The 13,323-nt window shown below is 49.5% G+C and overlaps 1 protein-coding gene across 2 annotated transcripts in view; it reads right to left on the bottom strand.

Moving 5' to 3' along the window:
* The window catches only part of HKDC1 (hexokinase domain containing 1), a 47,040-nt gene that overhangs the window by 29,087 nt on the left and 4,630 nt on the right, over nt 1–13,323 (bottom strand). For both annotated transcript variants that reach the window (XM_032138879.2, XM_032138887.2), the window contains exons 2-4: nt 10,952–11,114; nt 4,719–4,867; nt 4,498–4,617 (exon numbers count right to left, since the gene is read on the bottom strand). In XM_032138879.2, coding sequence (XP_031994770.1) covers nt 4,498–4,617; nt 4,719–4,867; nt 10,952–11,114 — 432 coding nt within the window. The remainder of the gene's footprint in view (nt 1–4,497; nt 4,618–4,718; nt 4,868–10,951; nt 11,115–13,323) is intronic.

Raw genomic sequence — 13,323 nt, 5'->3', positions numbered from 1 at the left:
GGGGAAGTGAGGGATAAATGCTTGTGATAGAATGTTAAATTAAAAAGGCAATTACATGCAACTGTACATTTTCTTTTTGTCTCAAATATTTGGTGACTAGAATCAACCATAGATTTGCTAAACTATAGATACAGGATAACATTTGTATTTAATATAGGTATGAGTGAAAGAAAAACCCACAATTCTAGTGGTGGGAATATTTGAATATTGAGATGAGTGGTGATTTCTATTTTCTTCTTTAAACTTTTCCATTCCTTCTCTTTTTTTTTAACGATGAAAAAGTATTACCATTTATTTTATTATCAGAAAACACACACACACAAAGAAATTTCTCTTTCGTTAAGACTTTCTGTTCCCTCAAAAATAAGAATAAAAGAACAAGTGACTTCTTTTAATTCTCACGCTCTTATGATGTTGGCTATGGGTTAAACATCATAATAATAATAATTCTCACGCTCCTACCTTCTTTAATCATTTTCAGTTTCTTGAAGAAGCCCCCTAATCACACCTCCTCACACAGCCTTCCCCTTTCCATCCCTCTGCAGTCGCGGAGCTGAACAGAGCCCATCTTCCCCAGGAGCCCTTATTCTAGTGTCACCGAACCCACTCCTACAGCAGAACCCTGCTTAAATAGCTTTGCTGCATGAGCCCACATTCAAGTATTATCAGGAATGAGTTTTCTTGTGGTTGGAACTTTACTATTTAACTTTAGATATTACTGAAAGGCAGTTTGCGAGGAAATTTAATAAAATATAAGTATATTTGATTAGACTGTGATGAGAAAAAAGCATTTTTCCCTTCCTTGATACAATTTTTTTTTTTTTTTTTGAAATGAAGTTTCACTCTTGTTGCCCAGGCTGGAGCGCGGTGGCGCCATCTTAGCTCACCGCAACCTCCGCCTCCCAGGATCAAGCAATTCTCCTGCCTCAGCCTCCCGAGTAGCTGGGATTACAGGCATGTGCCACCACGCCCGACTAATTTTGTATTTTTAGTAGAGATAGAGTTTCTCCATGTTGGTCAGGCTGGTATCAAACTCCCGACCTCAGGTGATCCGCCCTCCTCGGCCTCCCAAAGTGCTGGGATTACAGGCATAAGCCACTGTGCCCGGCCTCTCCTTGATATAATTAAATGCCCTTCCTTAGTTTAAATTTTACCTGAAAAATCTTTATTGTGATATGACACTAAATGGGTCAAAATGGGCCGGGCACAGTGGCTCACCACGCCTGCAATCCCAGCACTTTGGGAGGCTGAGGCAGGAGGATCACCTGAAGTTAGGCGTTCAAGACCAGCCTGGCCAACATGGTGAAACCCTGTCTCTACTAAAAATACAAAAATTAGTTGGGTGTGGTGGCAGACGCCTGTAATCTCAGCCATTCGGGAGGCTGAGACAGGAGAATTGCTTGAACCTGGGAGACGGAGGTTGTGGTGAGCCGAGATCTCACCACTGCACTCCAGCCTGGGTGACAGAGCTCAAAAAAAAAAAAAATGCTTTCAGTATGACATTTTAAATGAAGTTCTAAAGTGGTGTCTTTCTGGAAAGGCACTGTTGTTGGGGAGCTTATGAACTTGGGACTTGGGGTGGGCTACTCTTGGTCGTGTGGCTTTGTGCAAGTCTCTTAACCTCGCTGAGCTGCAGTGTTTCTCAAATATAGAATGAAGATAATCATACCTACCTCTTAGAATTGTTTGGGGGATTTAACAAGATAATGTGCATAAAGCATTTGGCACAGTGCGAAGTACGATGTCAAAACCAGAGACACGTGCTTTTGTCATTATTATTGAGAAAGATGTTGGTGGGTATTCAACATAGATAAACGACAAAATCCTGGATGGATAAACCATACGTTCACACCCTCTGCTGCCAAGCTGTCAAGAAAGCATGTGTGTTTAATTCTCAGAGTTGAATGAATTCTCACAGAGCTTGAGAATTTTCTTCCTTCTTCCTGGAGTCTCTGTTCCAGAGCTCTCTAATGAGAGCAGCTGGCACACTCTCACTCCACCACCTGCACTACAGGATCCAGCCAGAGGCCTGATTCCCAACCCCCAGACACACACATCTACTCACTCCTGGGACCTTTCTCTGCCAGCCAGCTCCACTTGGTCTCACCCAGACATTCCCTGGAAACTTTTTTGTTTGTTTGCTTGTTGTTGTTTTTTGTTTGTTTGCTTGTTGTTGTTTTTTGTTTGTTTGTTTGTGACAGAGTCTCACGCTGTCACCCAGGCTGGAATGCAGTGGCGTGATATCAGCTCACCACAACCTCCACCTTCTGGGTTCAAGTGATTCTCCTGCCTCAGCCTCCCGAGTAGCTGGGATTACAGGCACCCGCCACCAGGCCCAGCTAATTTTTGTATTTTTAATAGAGACAGGGTTTCACCATGTTGGCCAGGCTGGTCTTGAACTCCTGATGTCAGGTGATCCGCCCCCCTTGGCCTCCCAAAGTGCTGGGATTACAGGCATGAGCCACCGCACCTGGCTGCTTGTTTTAGAGATGGAGTCTCGCTTTGTGGCCTACGCTGCTGGAGTGCAGTGGCGTGATCACAGCCCACTGCAGCCTGGACCTCCTGGGCTCAAGCAATCCTCCTGCCTCAGCCTCCCAGGGTGCTGGGATTATAGGCATAAGCCACCATGCCAGGCCCCTGGAACCTTCTTTATATTATTTTTCTCAGTCCTTTCTTTATAAAAGAATGAAAAAGTAAAACTCAGTCTGTCCCCTGTATAGATGATGGCAAATTCTCACAATGGAATCAAATAAATGATTGACACCTTTCCACTGTGAGATAGTTATCAAGCACCTTTAAATACAACACATTGTCAGAGACCTTGGCAGGGAAGGTCTGTGCCCTTGGCGGGCACTGCTTGCCCTCCAAAAACCTCTGTTGAATTTAGGGATAAGATACAAAAGCACAAAGAGACAAGTAATCCAGAGACAGTCACCACAGCCTAGCAGCTACTGTGTAAGGCCCAACCACAGTGTTGGACGCTTTACAAATGCTTTGCCTAAGCTTCACCTCAGCCCAACAAGCAGATGTTATTATCCCTGCTTTACAAATGAGAAAACAAGGCGGGACACAATGGCCCATGCCTGTAATCCCAATGCTTTGGGAGGCGGAGGCAGGCAGATCACTTAAACCCAGGAGTTTGAGACCAGCCTGGGCAATATAGTGAGACCTCATCTCTACAAAGAAAAAAATAAAAATAAATAAAATTTTCTCAAAGAGAAAACAAGAGGCTCATGAAATTAAGGAACTGGCCCAAGGGGACACAATTTGTCCTGAACCATGATTCAAAGTCATGTGTGTGGAACACGAAAGCTCATTCCCTTTCACTATTCCACACCAATAAGTGACTCGAGCCAACAATATGAAGCACATCCCAAGGAGGTCCATGTGACTGTCAACTGGGCATCATAACCAGGAGGGCCAGGAGGAGGAGATTGATCAGGGTCCCCGACCCAGAGAGGAGTGGCCGGGGGAGACTAGACTCTTGACAGTAACTCCCCCAACCTGGCCCCAGAGCATCCCCTTATTTGCTGTCTTTATTCTCATAAGATCGAGTTAGCTTCCTCCTGCTTACAGATTGAAAACTGAGACACACAGAGATGAGTTACCAGGAACCCCGGCCTGGCTGGTGGCACAGCTGAGACTGTGCATCCCAGGCTCTGTGTCTGCTCCAGGGCATTCTCACTCCACCAGTGCCCCCATTTTTTTTTTTTTTTTTTTTTTTTTGAGACAAAGTCTCGCTCTGTCACCCAGGCTGGAGTGCAGTGGTGCGATCTCGGCTCACTGCAAGCTCCACCTCCTGGGTTCACGCCATTCTCCTGCCTCAGCCTCCTGAGTAGCTGGGACTACAGGCACCCGCCACCACGTCCGGCTAATTTTTTGCATTTTTAGTAGACATGGGGTTTCACCGTGTTAGCCAGGATGGTCTCGATCTCCTGACCTAGTGATCTGCCTGCCTCGGCCTCCCAAAGTGCTGGGATTACAGGCGTGAGCCACCGCGCCCGGCCCTCCAGTGCCCCCATTCGAATCCTCCTCCTGAGGGCTCACTACAGGGAGAGACTCCCCAGCCTTCCCATGCTTTTTCTAGTTGGCTATGTCAGTGGTCCTAAGTGCAGGCCGCAGGCAGCATCACATCTCCCGGGAACCTGTCAGGGAGGCGAATTTAGGGCTCCTTGCAGAACCACTGATTCCAGTAGGCCCAGCAATCTGTGCTTAAAACAAGCCCTCCAAGGAATTCCTCACACCAAGGTTTGAGAGCTACTGAAAAGCATTCTGCTCTCCCGAGCTGTGCCCATGTTAATCATAAAATCAAGGCCACTGCGTTAACAAGTTCTCTGCCTCACACTGCCACCTCATCATGAACAAAAAGAAAAGAAAAAGACAAACAAGAAAGCTCCTGCTGTTCTCTCCTGCATGCAGCCTGACTCCCGCCCATGCCCTCATTCCCAAAACCCCAATTCCTGCACAGCTGCTTCCCTCTGCGGGCTCTGGCCTTACCTCTTCCAGTTTAGTCTGTCGGCAGGGAAAAGAAAAAGTTAGGCCAAGGGGCAATTTCTTATGCTTTAAATCTTTGGTCTTCATGAAATCTGCCAGACAGTCAGCTACATATTCAAACAGCTGCAGAGAAGAGAAAGCAAAGGAAATGGGCTAAGGTGTGGTTTCCCCACACACGGATGCCACCGCCTTCCCTGCGGTCACAGGAGCCACCTGCCAGGTACCTCTGTGCCGTTCCCACGGATGATTTCATTGGGCGTTGGGTAGAACTGACTCTCCATCTGCACGTGTCGCTTCCCCTCTTCAGCCACTTGCACCTTCAGCACTCGGAACTTGGACCCTCCAAGATCCAGGGAAAGGAACTCCCCATTTTCTATTAAAAAACAAATTCAGTTTCCATTTATTGAGGGTCTACTACAGATATGGCAAGCTCTGCATTAGAGGTTGGACATATAATCAATGTCATCAAATCTTACAACCACTAGGTATCATTATGCCCATTTGCCAAGGCTGAGGACTCTGGCCATTTCTCAGAGCCCTCGAGGTAAGGCGCAGAGCTGAGATGTGAACTAAGTTGGCCTGACTCTGCAGCCTGAGCTCATGCTGTAGGAATGTGCATTTCAACTGGAAAGGCCAATGTGAGCACAGTCCTTGCGGTGGTATGAGAGGTGGCCTCGACGGTGGAGCCCATCCTGGGATGCCATCACCGGGAAGAGAGAGCTGGTACTCTCAGCCTGGGGAAACTCGGATAAAGGTATGAGGGGGAAGACAGGGTGTGCGGCGAGGAGCAGCCAGCCTCCTGCAGCTGATGATCCTATGGGCAGAGGGAAAACACTCCTGGAGGGGAGAGGAGACAGGGACCAAACGATGGCCCTTGAGGTGCCAAGGATGCTGAATTTTTTAGGCCAGAGCCACTCCAAAAGGAGACATTGGAACAAAACCCAGCCCAGCCCAAGACAGATGCCATTAATTGAAAGGTGGGGGCTGGGCACAGTGGCTCATGCCTGTAATCCCAGCATTTTGGGAGGCCGAGGAGGGCAGATCACCTGAGGTCAGCAGTTCAAGAACAGCCTGGCCAACATGGTGATGTTGCTGCTGTTGCTAGTCTATAGACCATAGTTAGAGTAGCAAAGGTGCAGCCAGCTCGATTTTTTGTTTTCGTAGAGAAATCTGGAAATTCTTACCTTCCCAGATCAGCTGCAAAGGAGCTGATGGAGCCGTTTATTATTTGATGAGGGAATTCAGGGAGTTAATCTATGCAACTTTTATTAGTATTTATTACGCACCAAGTAAGAGAGTTCTCCCAGATGCTGTCTTGCTGTTTAGGAAGTAGAAGAGATCACATAATCTATGTCCACACATGTACTGAGCATCTACCCTGTGCTGAGTAACATGTGTCAGGTGCTAGGGATGCACAGATGAAAGACGGTGTGCTCCCTGGGAAATTGATCCGAAATACAGGCGCATAAATCAGCCATCTCTATATAGTAGGACCAGTGCTCAGATTGTGAGAGGCACAGGAAGAAATATCCAGATCAAAGCTGGGAGTCAAAGGCAGCTGGCTCTGCAGGGAGGGGACACAGAGCTGAGTGTTGAAGGGTGAGCAGGAGTCAGGCTGCCAGGCTGCAGGGAGCAGGGGTCCCAGGGAGAGGAACCACGGGCAAAGGAATGAGAGAGCATCGGATAGGAGTGAGTGTGCTTTTGCCAAAGGAGGGGGCAGCTGTCACAGACATGAGGTTGGAAGGTGCTTCTCAGGTTAAATTTGGAAGGATTTGGAAAAGCTATCACACCCCAAGGAGCTTAGGCTTTATCTGGAAGGTAAGAGGGAGCCGCAGAAAGATTTTAAGTTAGGGAGTGCCAAGATCTGAGATTTTGGGGACAAATGCCTCTGACACCAACCAGAATAGACTGAGGGTTTAACAAAAGAACAGGCTGCTGTGCTGCCATCGGACGGGAGGGGATGTGCTGAGACCTGGCCAGTGTCGGTGCAGAAGCATCCCACTCCCGGTCCGCATCGTGATCACTATCAAACACCTCACTCCACCAGTGGCTCAAGGTGCCATTTCATGGATGCCACATGGTGTGATCCCTTCTGTCTCTGACCCCAGAAAAAAGGAACCAGCGGACCCTGGGAGAGGGAGGACTTGCCCAGGCAACAGCAGTCTCTGGGGCCTCAGGGTCTTCACAGACATCAAGAAAACAGCCCCAGCCAAGCACGGTGGCTCACACCTGTGGTCCCAGCACTTTGGGAGGCCCAGGCAGGAGAATTAATCCCTTGAGGCCAAGAGTTCAAGACCAGCCTGGTCAATATGGTAAAACCCTGTTTCTACAAAACAAAAGACAAAAAAGTCAGTTGGGTGTAGTGGCATGCACCTGCAGTCCCAGCTACTTGGGAGGCTGAAGTAGGAGGATCACTTGAGCCTAGAAGGTGATGGCTGCAGTGATCTATGACGGCTCCACTGCACTCCAGGTTGGGCAATGGAGGGAGACCTTGTTTCTAAAAAGGAAGAAAAAGGAAAACAGTGTCCTAAGCTGGGTAGATTGCTTTGGCCAATCTGCCTGCTCCAGAGGACCCTCCATGACCTGCCTTGGACCCAATGGTTCCCTTCTCCTAAGTCACTGCTGGGGCTCGTGGCTTCACTCCCTCCTTTTCCTCAGTGCACAGTCTCCCAAAGGTGCACAGTGGCTGAATGCGGAGATTCCTGGAGATTCAGAGTCCCCAGGGGGAGAGGCTGGGAAAGTGTGTATTAGGAAACGCTCCAGCCTCCGGGCTGACGACCTCAGGGCTCCCAGGCTCACCTCCAAGGCCTATTTGGCCTTGGAGGCTGATTGGAGGCCAAGGCCTGGAACAGAGCCAGCAGGGGTCAAGTCAAAGAATCACAATCACCCTCACGCTTCCTATGTCCCTTCCATGACTGACAGAGAAGGCTCCAGTATTAACACAGCACGTTCAAAGCACTTGATCCTGTCAGAACAGACCACTGCAGCCCCCTGGGTGGTAACTAAGGCTCAAACAGGTAAATCCCTCGCAGGTAGGTCCTGATGGGAGTAGGCAAACTCTGGAAACTTCTCCAAACTTCTCTGGAAACTGCACACATTTCTGAAATGGACACCATAAGGAACTAGGAGAGTTTTGTTTGTTTTTTTGTTGGTAATCATGAAGTTATACCACCAGCTCACAAGAGATAGGAGGACATGGGACGATATTTTAGAGATGTTAAAGCACGCCATCCACATGATCTCATTAAATCCTGACAATCATGTATGCAGAAACTGCATACATTTCTGAAACGGACACCATAAGGAATTAGGAGAGTTTTGTTTGTTTTTTTGTCGGTAATCATGAAATTATACCACCAGCTCACAAGAGATAGGAGGACTTGGGACAATATTTTAGAGATGTTAAAGCACGCCATCCACATGATCTCATTAAATCCTGACAATCTTGGTATGGGATTTACCAAGAACATCTGGCTTATTAGGGACTCTGGGCCCAGGGACCTCAGCACAACAGAATCACTGGCGAGATGCTTTGTGTGGTAAGAGGCTCTGCGGAGACAGGGATGGGGAGCTGGACGTCTTCCCGGCTAAGGAGGAGAGAGTTTCTATGACTTAGTTTCACTTCTGAACCTTCAGAAGCAGCCAGGGCCAGGAGGACACCACCTGTCCCAGAGCCTCCAGACCATCAAAGGCCTCCTTCCCTTGCTTCTGGGGACACACCTTGTCTGTATCAGGAGGAGGGGCTGCAGTCCAGGAAACCATGTGGACTTAGCCCTGGTGCTCCCCACATGACTCAGCTGCTTCCTCCCAGGGGCCCCAGATGCCCTGTCAAGGACACGTCCCAGCACTCTCGTCAGGCTGTGGCAAGGACAGAGCCAAGATTTCAAAGTAGGGCTGTCTCTCTCCGAAGCTCATGTCCCTCCAGGACAGGGCACTGTCCACCCCAAGCACCTACCCACAAGTGAGGGCACAGGGCCTTTCCCAGTGCAGTGTCCCGGGGCCTCTCAACCAGCAGAGCCAAGCCAGCTTGATCCAGGCATTGCTCCAGAGAGGTCCAGAACACGGCTAATCCCATCAAAGCCCCCTGGGAGCTCCCAAACCTCAGACCCTGCTCCTGCAAGAGCCCCAAGGCTCTTTCACGAGCTCGGTTTGGGCACTGGGACCCTGACACGGGAGAAACCCCTTGGTCCTTGGTGGTTCTGTCTGAACAGCCACACCACAGGGTTGTCACAGGAAATATGTGGCTCAGCGAGTCCCTAGCACCCCATGACCACAGAGGTTGCTCAGTAAATGGCAGCTTGCTTGCTTGCGTTTTCTTTATTTCTTCTTTCTTTCCTTTCTTTCTTTCTTCTTTTTCTTCTTTCTTCCCTTTCTTTCTTCTTTCTCTCTCTTTCTTTCCCTTTCTTTCTTTCCTTCTTTCTCTCTTTCTTTCTTTCTCTTTCTTTCTTTCTCTCTCTCTCTCTTTCTTTCCTTCTTTCTCTCTCTCTCTTTCTTTCTTTCCTTCCTTCCTTCCTTCTTTCTTTCTTTCTCTCCTCTTTCTTTTTTGATGGAGTCTCGCTCTGTCACCCAGGCTGGAGTGCAGTAGTGCAATCTCGGCTCACTGCAACCTCCACCTTCCAGGTTCAAGTGATTCTCCTGCCTCAGCCTCCCGAGTAGCTGGGATTACAGGTGCATGCCATCACATCTGGCTAATTGTTGTATTTTTAGTAGAGGTGGGGTTTCACCATGTTGGCCAGGCTGGTCTCGAGCATCTGACCTCAAGTGATCTGCCCTCCTCGGCCTCTCAGAGTGCTGGGATTACAGGCGTGAGCCACCACACCAGGCCAGTAGCAGCCCTTTTCCCTCTTACAGCTTCATTCAGAGGCTGAGAATGGAAGAGTTGGATGGGACCTCATAGATCCTCTCTAGAGAGTTCTAGGCCATTGTAGGCAAAATAATGTACCCCCCGCCACCGCCACAAAGATGCTCACATCCTAATCCCCAGATCCTGTGAATATCTGAGGGTGCAAGGCAAAGGGGAATTGAGGGTGCAAGGCAAAGGGGAATTAAGGTTGCAGATGGGATCAAAATTGCTCATCAGCTGACCTTGAGGTTGGGAGATTATCCTGGATTATCTAAGCATGACTAATGTGATCACGGGATCTTTAAATGTTGAAGGGAGGCAGACGGTCAGGTCAGAGAGGGACCGGAAGAGGATACACTGCTGGCTTTTTTTTTTTTTTTTTTTTTTGAGACGGAGTCTTTCTCTGTCCCCCAGGCTGGAGTGCAGTGGCACGATCTCGGCTCACCGCAACCTCCACCTCCTGGGTTCACACCATTCTCCTGCCTCAGCCTCCCGAGTAGCTGGGAATACAGGCGCCCGCCAACACGCCCGGCTAATTTTTTGTGTTTTTAGTAGAGACAGGGTTTCACCGTGTTAGCCAGGATGGTCTCGATCTCCTGACCTCGTGATCCGCCCGCCTCAGCCTCCCAAAGTGCTGGGATTACAGGCTTGAGCCACCGCGCCCGGCTCACACTGCTGGCTTTGAGAACAGAAAGGGGCATGCCTCAAGGATGCAGGTGGCCTCTCGAAGCTGGAAAAGTCAAGGAAACGGATTCTCCCCTCGAGCTTCCAGAAGGAACACAGCCCTGCCGACACCTGAATTTTAGCCCAATGAGACCCATTGCAAACTTCCATCCACCAGAACTGTTAGAGAATATATTCGATTGTTTTCAGCCACTGTGATTGTGGTAATACATCACAGCAGCCATAGGAAACAGATACATAGGCCATTTCTCATTCTACAGATGGGCAAACTGAGGCTAAACACTTGCCTCAGGTCACTGAGAGTGACAGAGCAGGGCCTCAGACCCAGGTTTGTTGAATTATCATTGAATATGATTTCCACTACATCATTCTTGATTCCATTAGTCATACTCTATGGCCTAGAATTTAGATACCTAGGAGCCAGCGCCATTTATTACTCATTCGACAAATATATCAGGGCCTGGCATGCACCCAGCGCTACAGTAGGTGCTGGGAACACTGTGGTGAGTAAGACCTTGGACCCAAGGAGTGAGTGGTTAATTTGGCGGAGACTCAAAGTGGGGACACAGCAAAGTGACAAGTGCCCTGACAAGCACCCAGGCCAGCACAGGGATACTTCCTAGATGGAGGCAGGGACCGCTACGCTGAGACGGAAAAGCCACGTTGATGCTCTCCAGGGAAGAACGTGGAGATGCTCCGGGAGGAGAGGGAGCAAATGTGTGAGGCCACGATGGGCAGAGAAGCCCAGGTGCCTGGGGCTGCAGAACCAAGAGGGATTCAGCAGGACTGAAGCACAGAGGGGCAGGGAGGGTGGGACGGCAGAGAGAGGGCTAGAGAGAGAAGCCAAGGTACAGGGGCAAACCTTAGGTACTTTAGACACCCGTCAGCCAAGAGGAGCCAGGGACCCTGGCAGCAGACGACTGCACTCACCGGAACCATCGGGAATGGCCCTGACGAAGGTGGGCAGCATCTTCACTGCAGCCGTGGGGTTGGTGTCCTTTGCCAGGCCCTTCTCCATCTCAGCCCGGAACCGACTCATGATGTCCAAAAGGGCGTCATCGGAGAGCCGCATGTGATACAGGAACCTGTCCACCTGGAACAGACACCAGCCACCACGGGGCGCTGCTAGGAGCCTTCGCCCTCCAGGTAAGGCTGTAACCCCCGACATCCCTCAGCAAGCTGCATTCCTGACTCTGGGGACAGCACTGAAATGTGGATTCCCAAAGCCTCCCTATCTGACCCCTCATCAGGCAGAGGACAGGGAAGGGAGTTAGGAAAGCAGAATGGAACGGAGGGCTAGGAAGGTGTGGAGTTACTCCTCTGAAGGGCAGAGTCTGAGGAGAAAATGATTCCCCCGTTATTCTGATGAGACAAGGGAGAGGCAGAAACTAAGAAGGATTCAGGGTTTCCGATTCCCAGTTCAGGGCCCTCACCAGTGTCCCATTCCTCTCCATCGAAAAAGGCCAGCTAGAGCTTGAATCGTAGATTTCTAAACATGGAAGCTTTCTTTCATCCAATGAGGACCGCAGATATAGCCAAACAGGTTTCTCTTTGTTTGCTGGCTGCTAGGAAGCTCAGAGCTAAATTCAGTTTCCAGAAGCAATGTCTAAAATCTAGCCCTTTAAATTCCCCTCCTTTTTTTTTTTGAGACAGAGTCTCACTCTGTCGCCCAGGCTGGAGTGCAGTGGCGAGATCTCGGCTCATTGCAACCTCCACCTCCCAGGTTCAAGCGATCCTCCTGCCTCAGGCTTCTGAGTAGCTAGTATTACAGGCGGGTGCCACCACGCCCGACTAATTTTTTTGTTGTTGTTGTATTTTTAGTAGAGATGGGGTTTCGCCATGTTGGCCAGGCTGTTCTTGAACTCCAGACCTCAAGTGATCTGCACGCCTCAGCCTCCCAAAGTGCTGGGATTACAGGCATGAGCCACCTCACCCAGCTATAAATGTCCATTTTGGTTTAACTGAGTTGTTCTAGTTAAGATAAAGCTGAATTTTTAAAGTCAGCTCAAATTGCTATTGAAAATGAGTGTATGTCACTCATGTAACCAGGAAATGGGGACAGAGGACCATACCCAAAGGAGGGCAGTTATACAAATCACTATGGCTATACTCAGTCCTCTTGGCGGTAATATGTTACATCAGGGATGGCAGCAAAGCCTCCTCCCTCACACTAATTAACACTAATCAATTGTTACTGGCAGTCTGGAGCCCGGGCTCACTGGGATGGATCATTGATGGGGGCAGGAGGAGAGACAGGGGCATGTGGGCCCTGTCCTTTCCAGCCCTGTTTTTATACTGAGCACTCTCCACCCTCCAGGTGACAGGAGGCTCCATCCCAGGCACATTCCCAGTGAAAGGGCATTTTATCCAGGGTGAAGAACACATGCTATTGTCTACAGAGTGCGTCCATGTACGTCACCTCTTCTCATCGCCACAGCATCCCTTTGAGGCAGCCACGTAAGGCCAAAGTTCTTGTCTCCAAGCGAGAGGTGAGGTGAGAGGGCTGCAGAGCTGCGGCTACGTGGGACTGTAACATAGGCTCTAGATCCCTCACCCCCATGGCCTGGCTTTGGCTCACAGCTCTGTGGGGGATGCATAAGCCCGACAGACAAATTATGCCAAATGCACAGGGCTCACATTACCTTCACACCAGGACAGGGGCCCAGCCATCAGCCAGGTCTCAGAGGCCAGGACCCAGCTCAGTCCCATGACAGTGAACAGACCCAAGACACTGAAATGGGTTCCATGGCTCTGGGGACTCGAGGGCCAGAGAAAGACCAGAAAATCGTCAGAGAGCCATTAGCAAAAAAGGACAATTGAGCTTTCAGCATATTTGAGAAAACAAGATGGAACCAGGTCAGGCTTCATTAAGGGCTTCCTGCTCCCCCAAGGCTGTTTATGACTAATTGGTTGGCACAGCCACACACAAACCGAGAAAACTGGATGCAAAGGACGTGACCCAAGTAATTGGGGTTGGGGAAGGGTGGGATGCTGTACGTGGGAACCAAACTTGATTCTTTCCTACCCAAAGGGCCCTCAGACAGTGCCCCTGAACCTACTGATCATTTTTCCTTAGCCTGAGAATATAAAAATCTCCAGGCATCCACACAATGTTATCCCTGCCATGTAAGTCCTGTTTTTTGAGGCCCAGTTGGGGTCATTTGTGACTGGGGTTTCATGGGGTCATTGAGCACTTGGTTTGCTGCTGCTCTTTCAATAAGTTAAGGTTATGACAGAAAGAATGTCAACTCAGCAACAGTTTCTTCGTGATTTTCCGTATCTGCCACAGCATCAGGAACAGT

This window comes from Hylobates moloch, unplaced genomic scaffold (assembly GCF_009828535.3).
Source record: "Hylobates moloch isolate HMO894 unplaced genomic scaffold, HMol_V3 SCAFFOLD_3, whole genome shotgun sequence".
Classification (NCBI taxonomy): Eukaryota; Metazoa; Chordata; class Mammalia; order Primates; family Hylobatidae; genus Hylobates; species Hylobates moloch.
The sequence above is the reverse complement of the archived record's forward strand: the minus strand, read 5'-3'. Positions and strand labels throughout refer to the sequence as shown.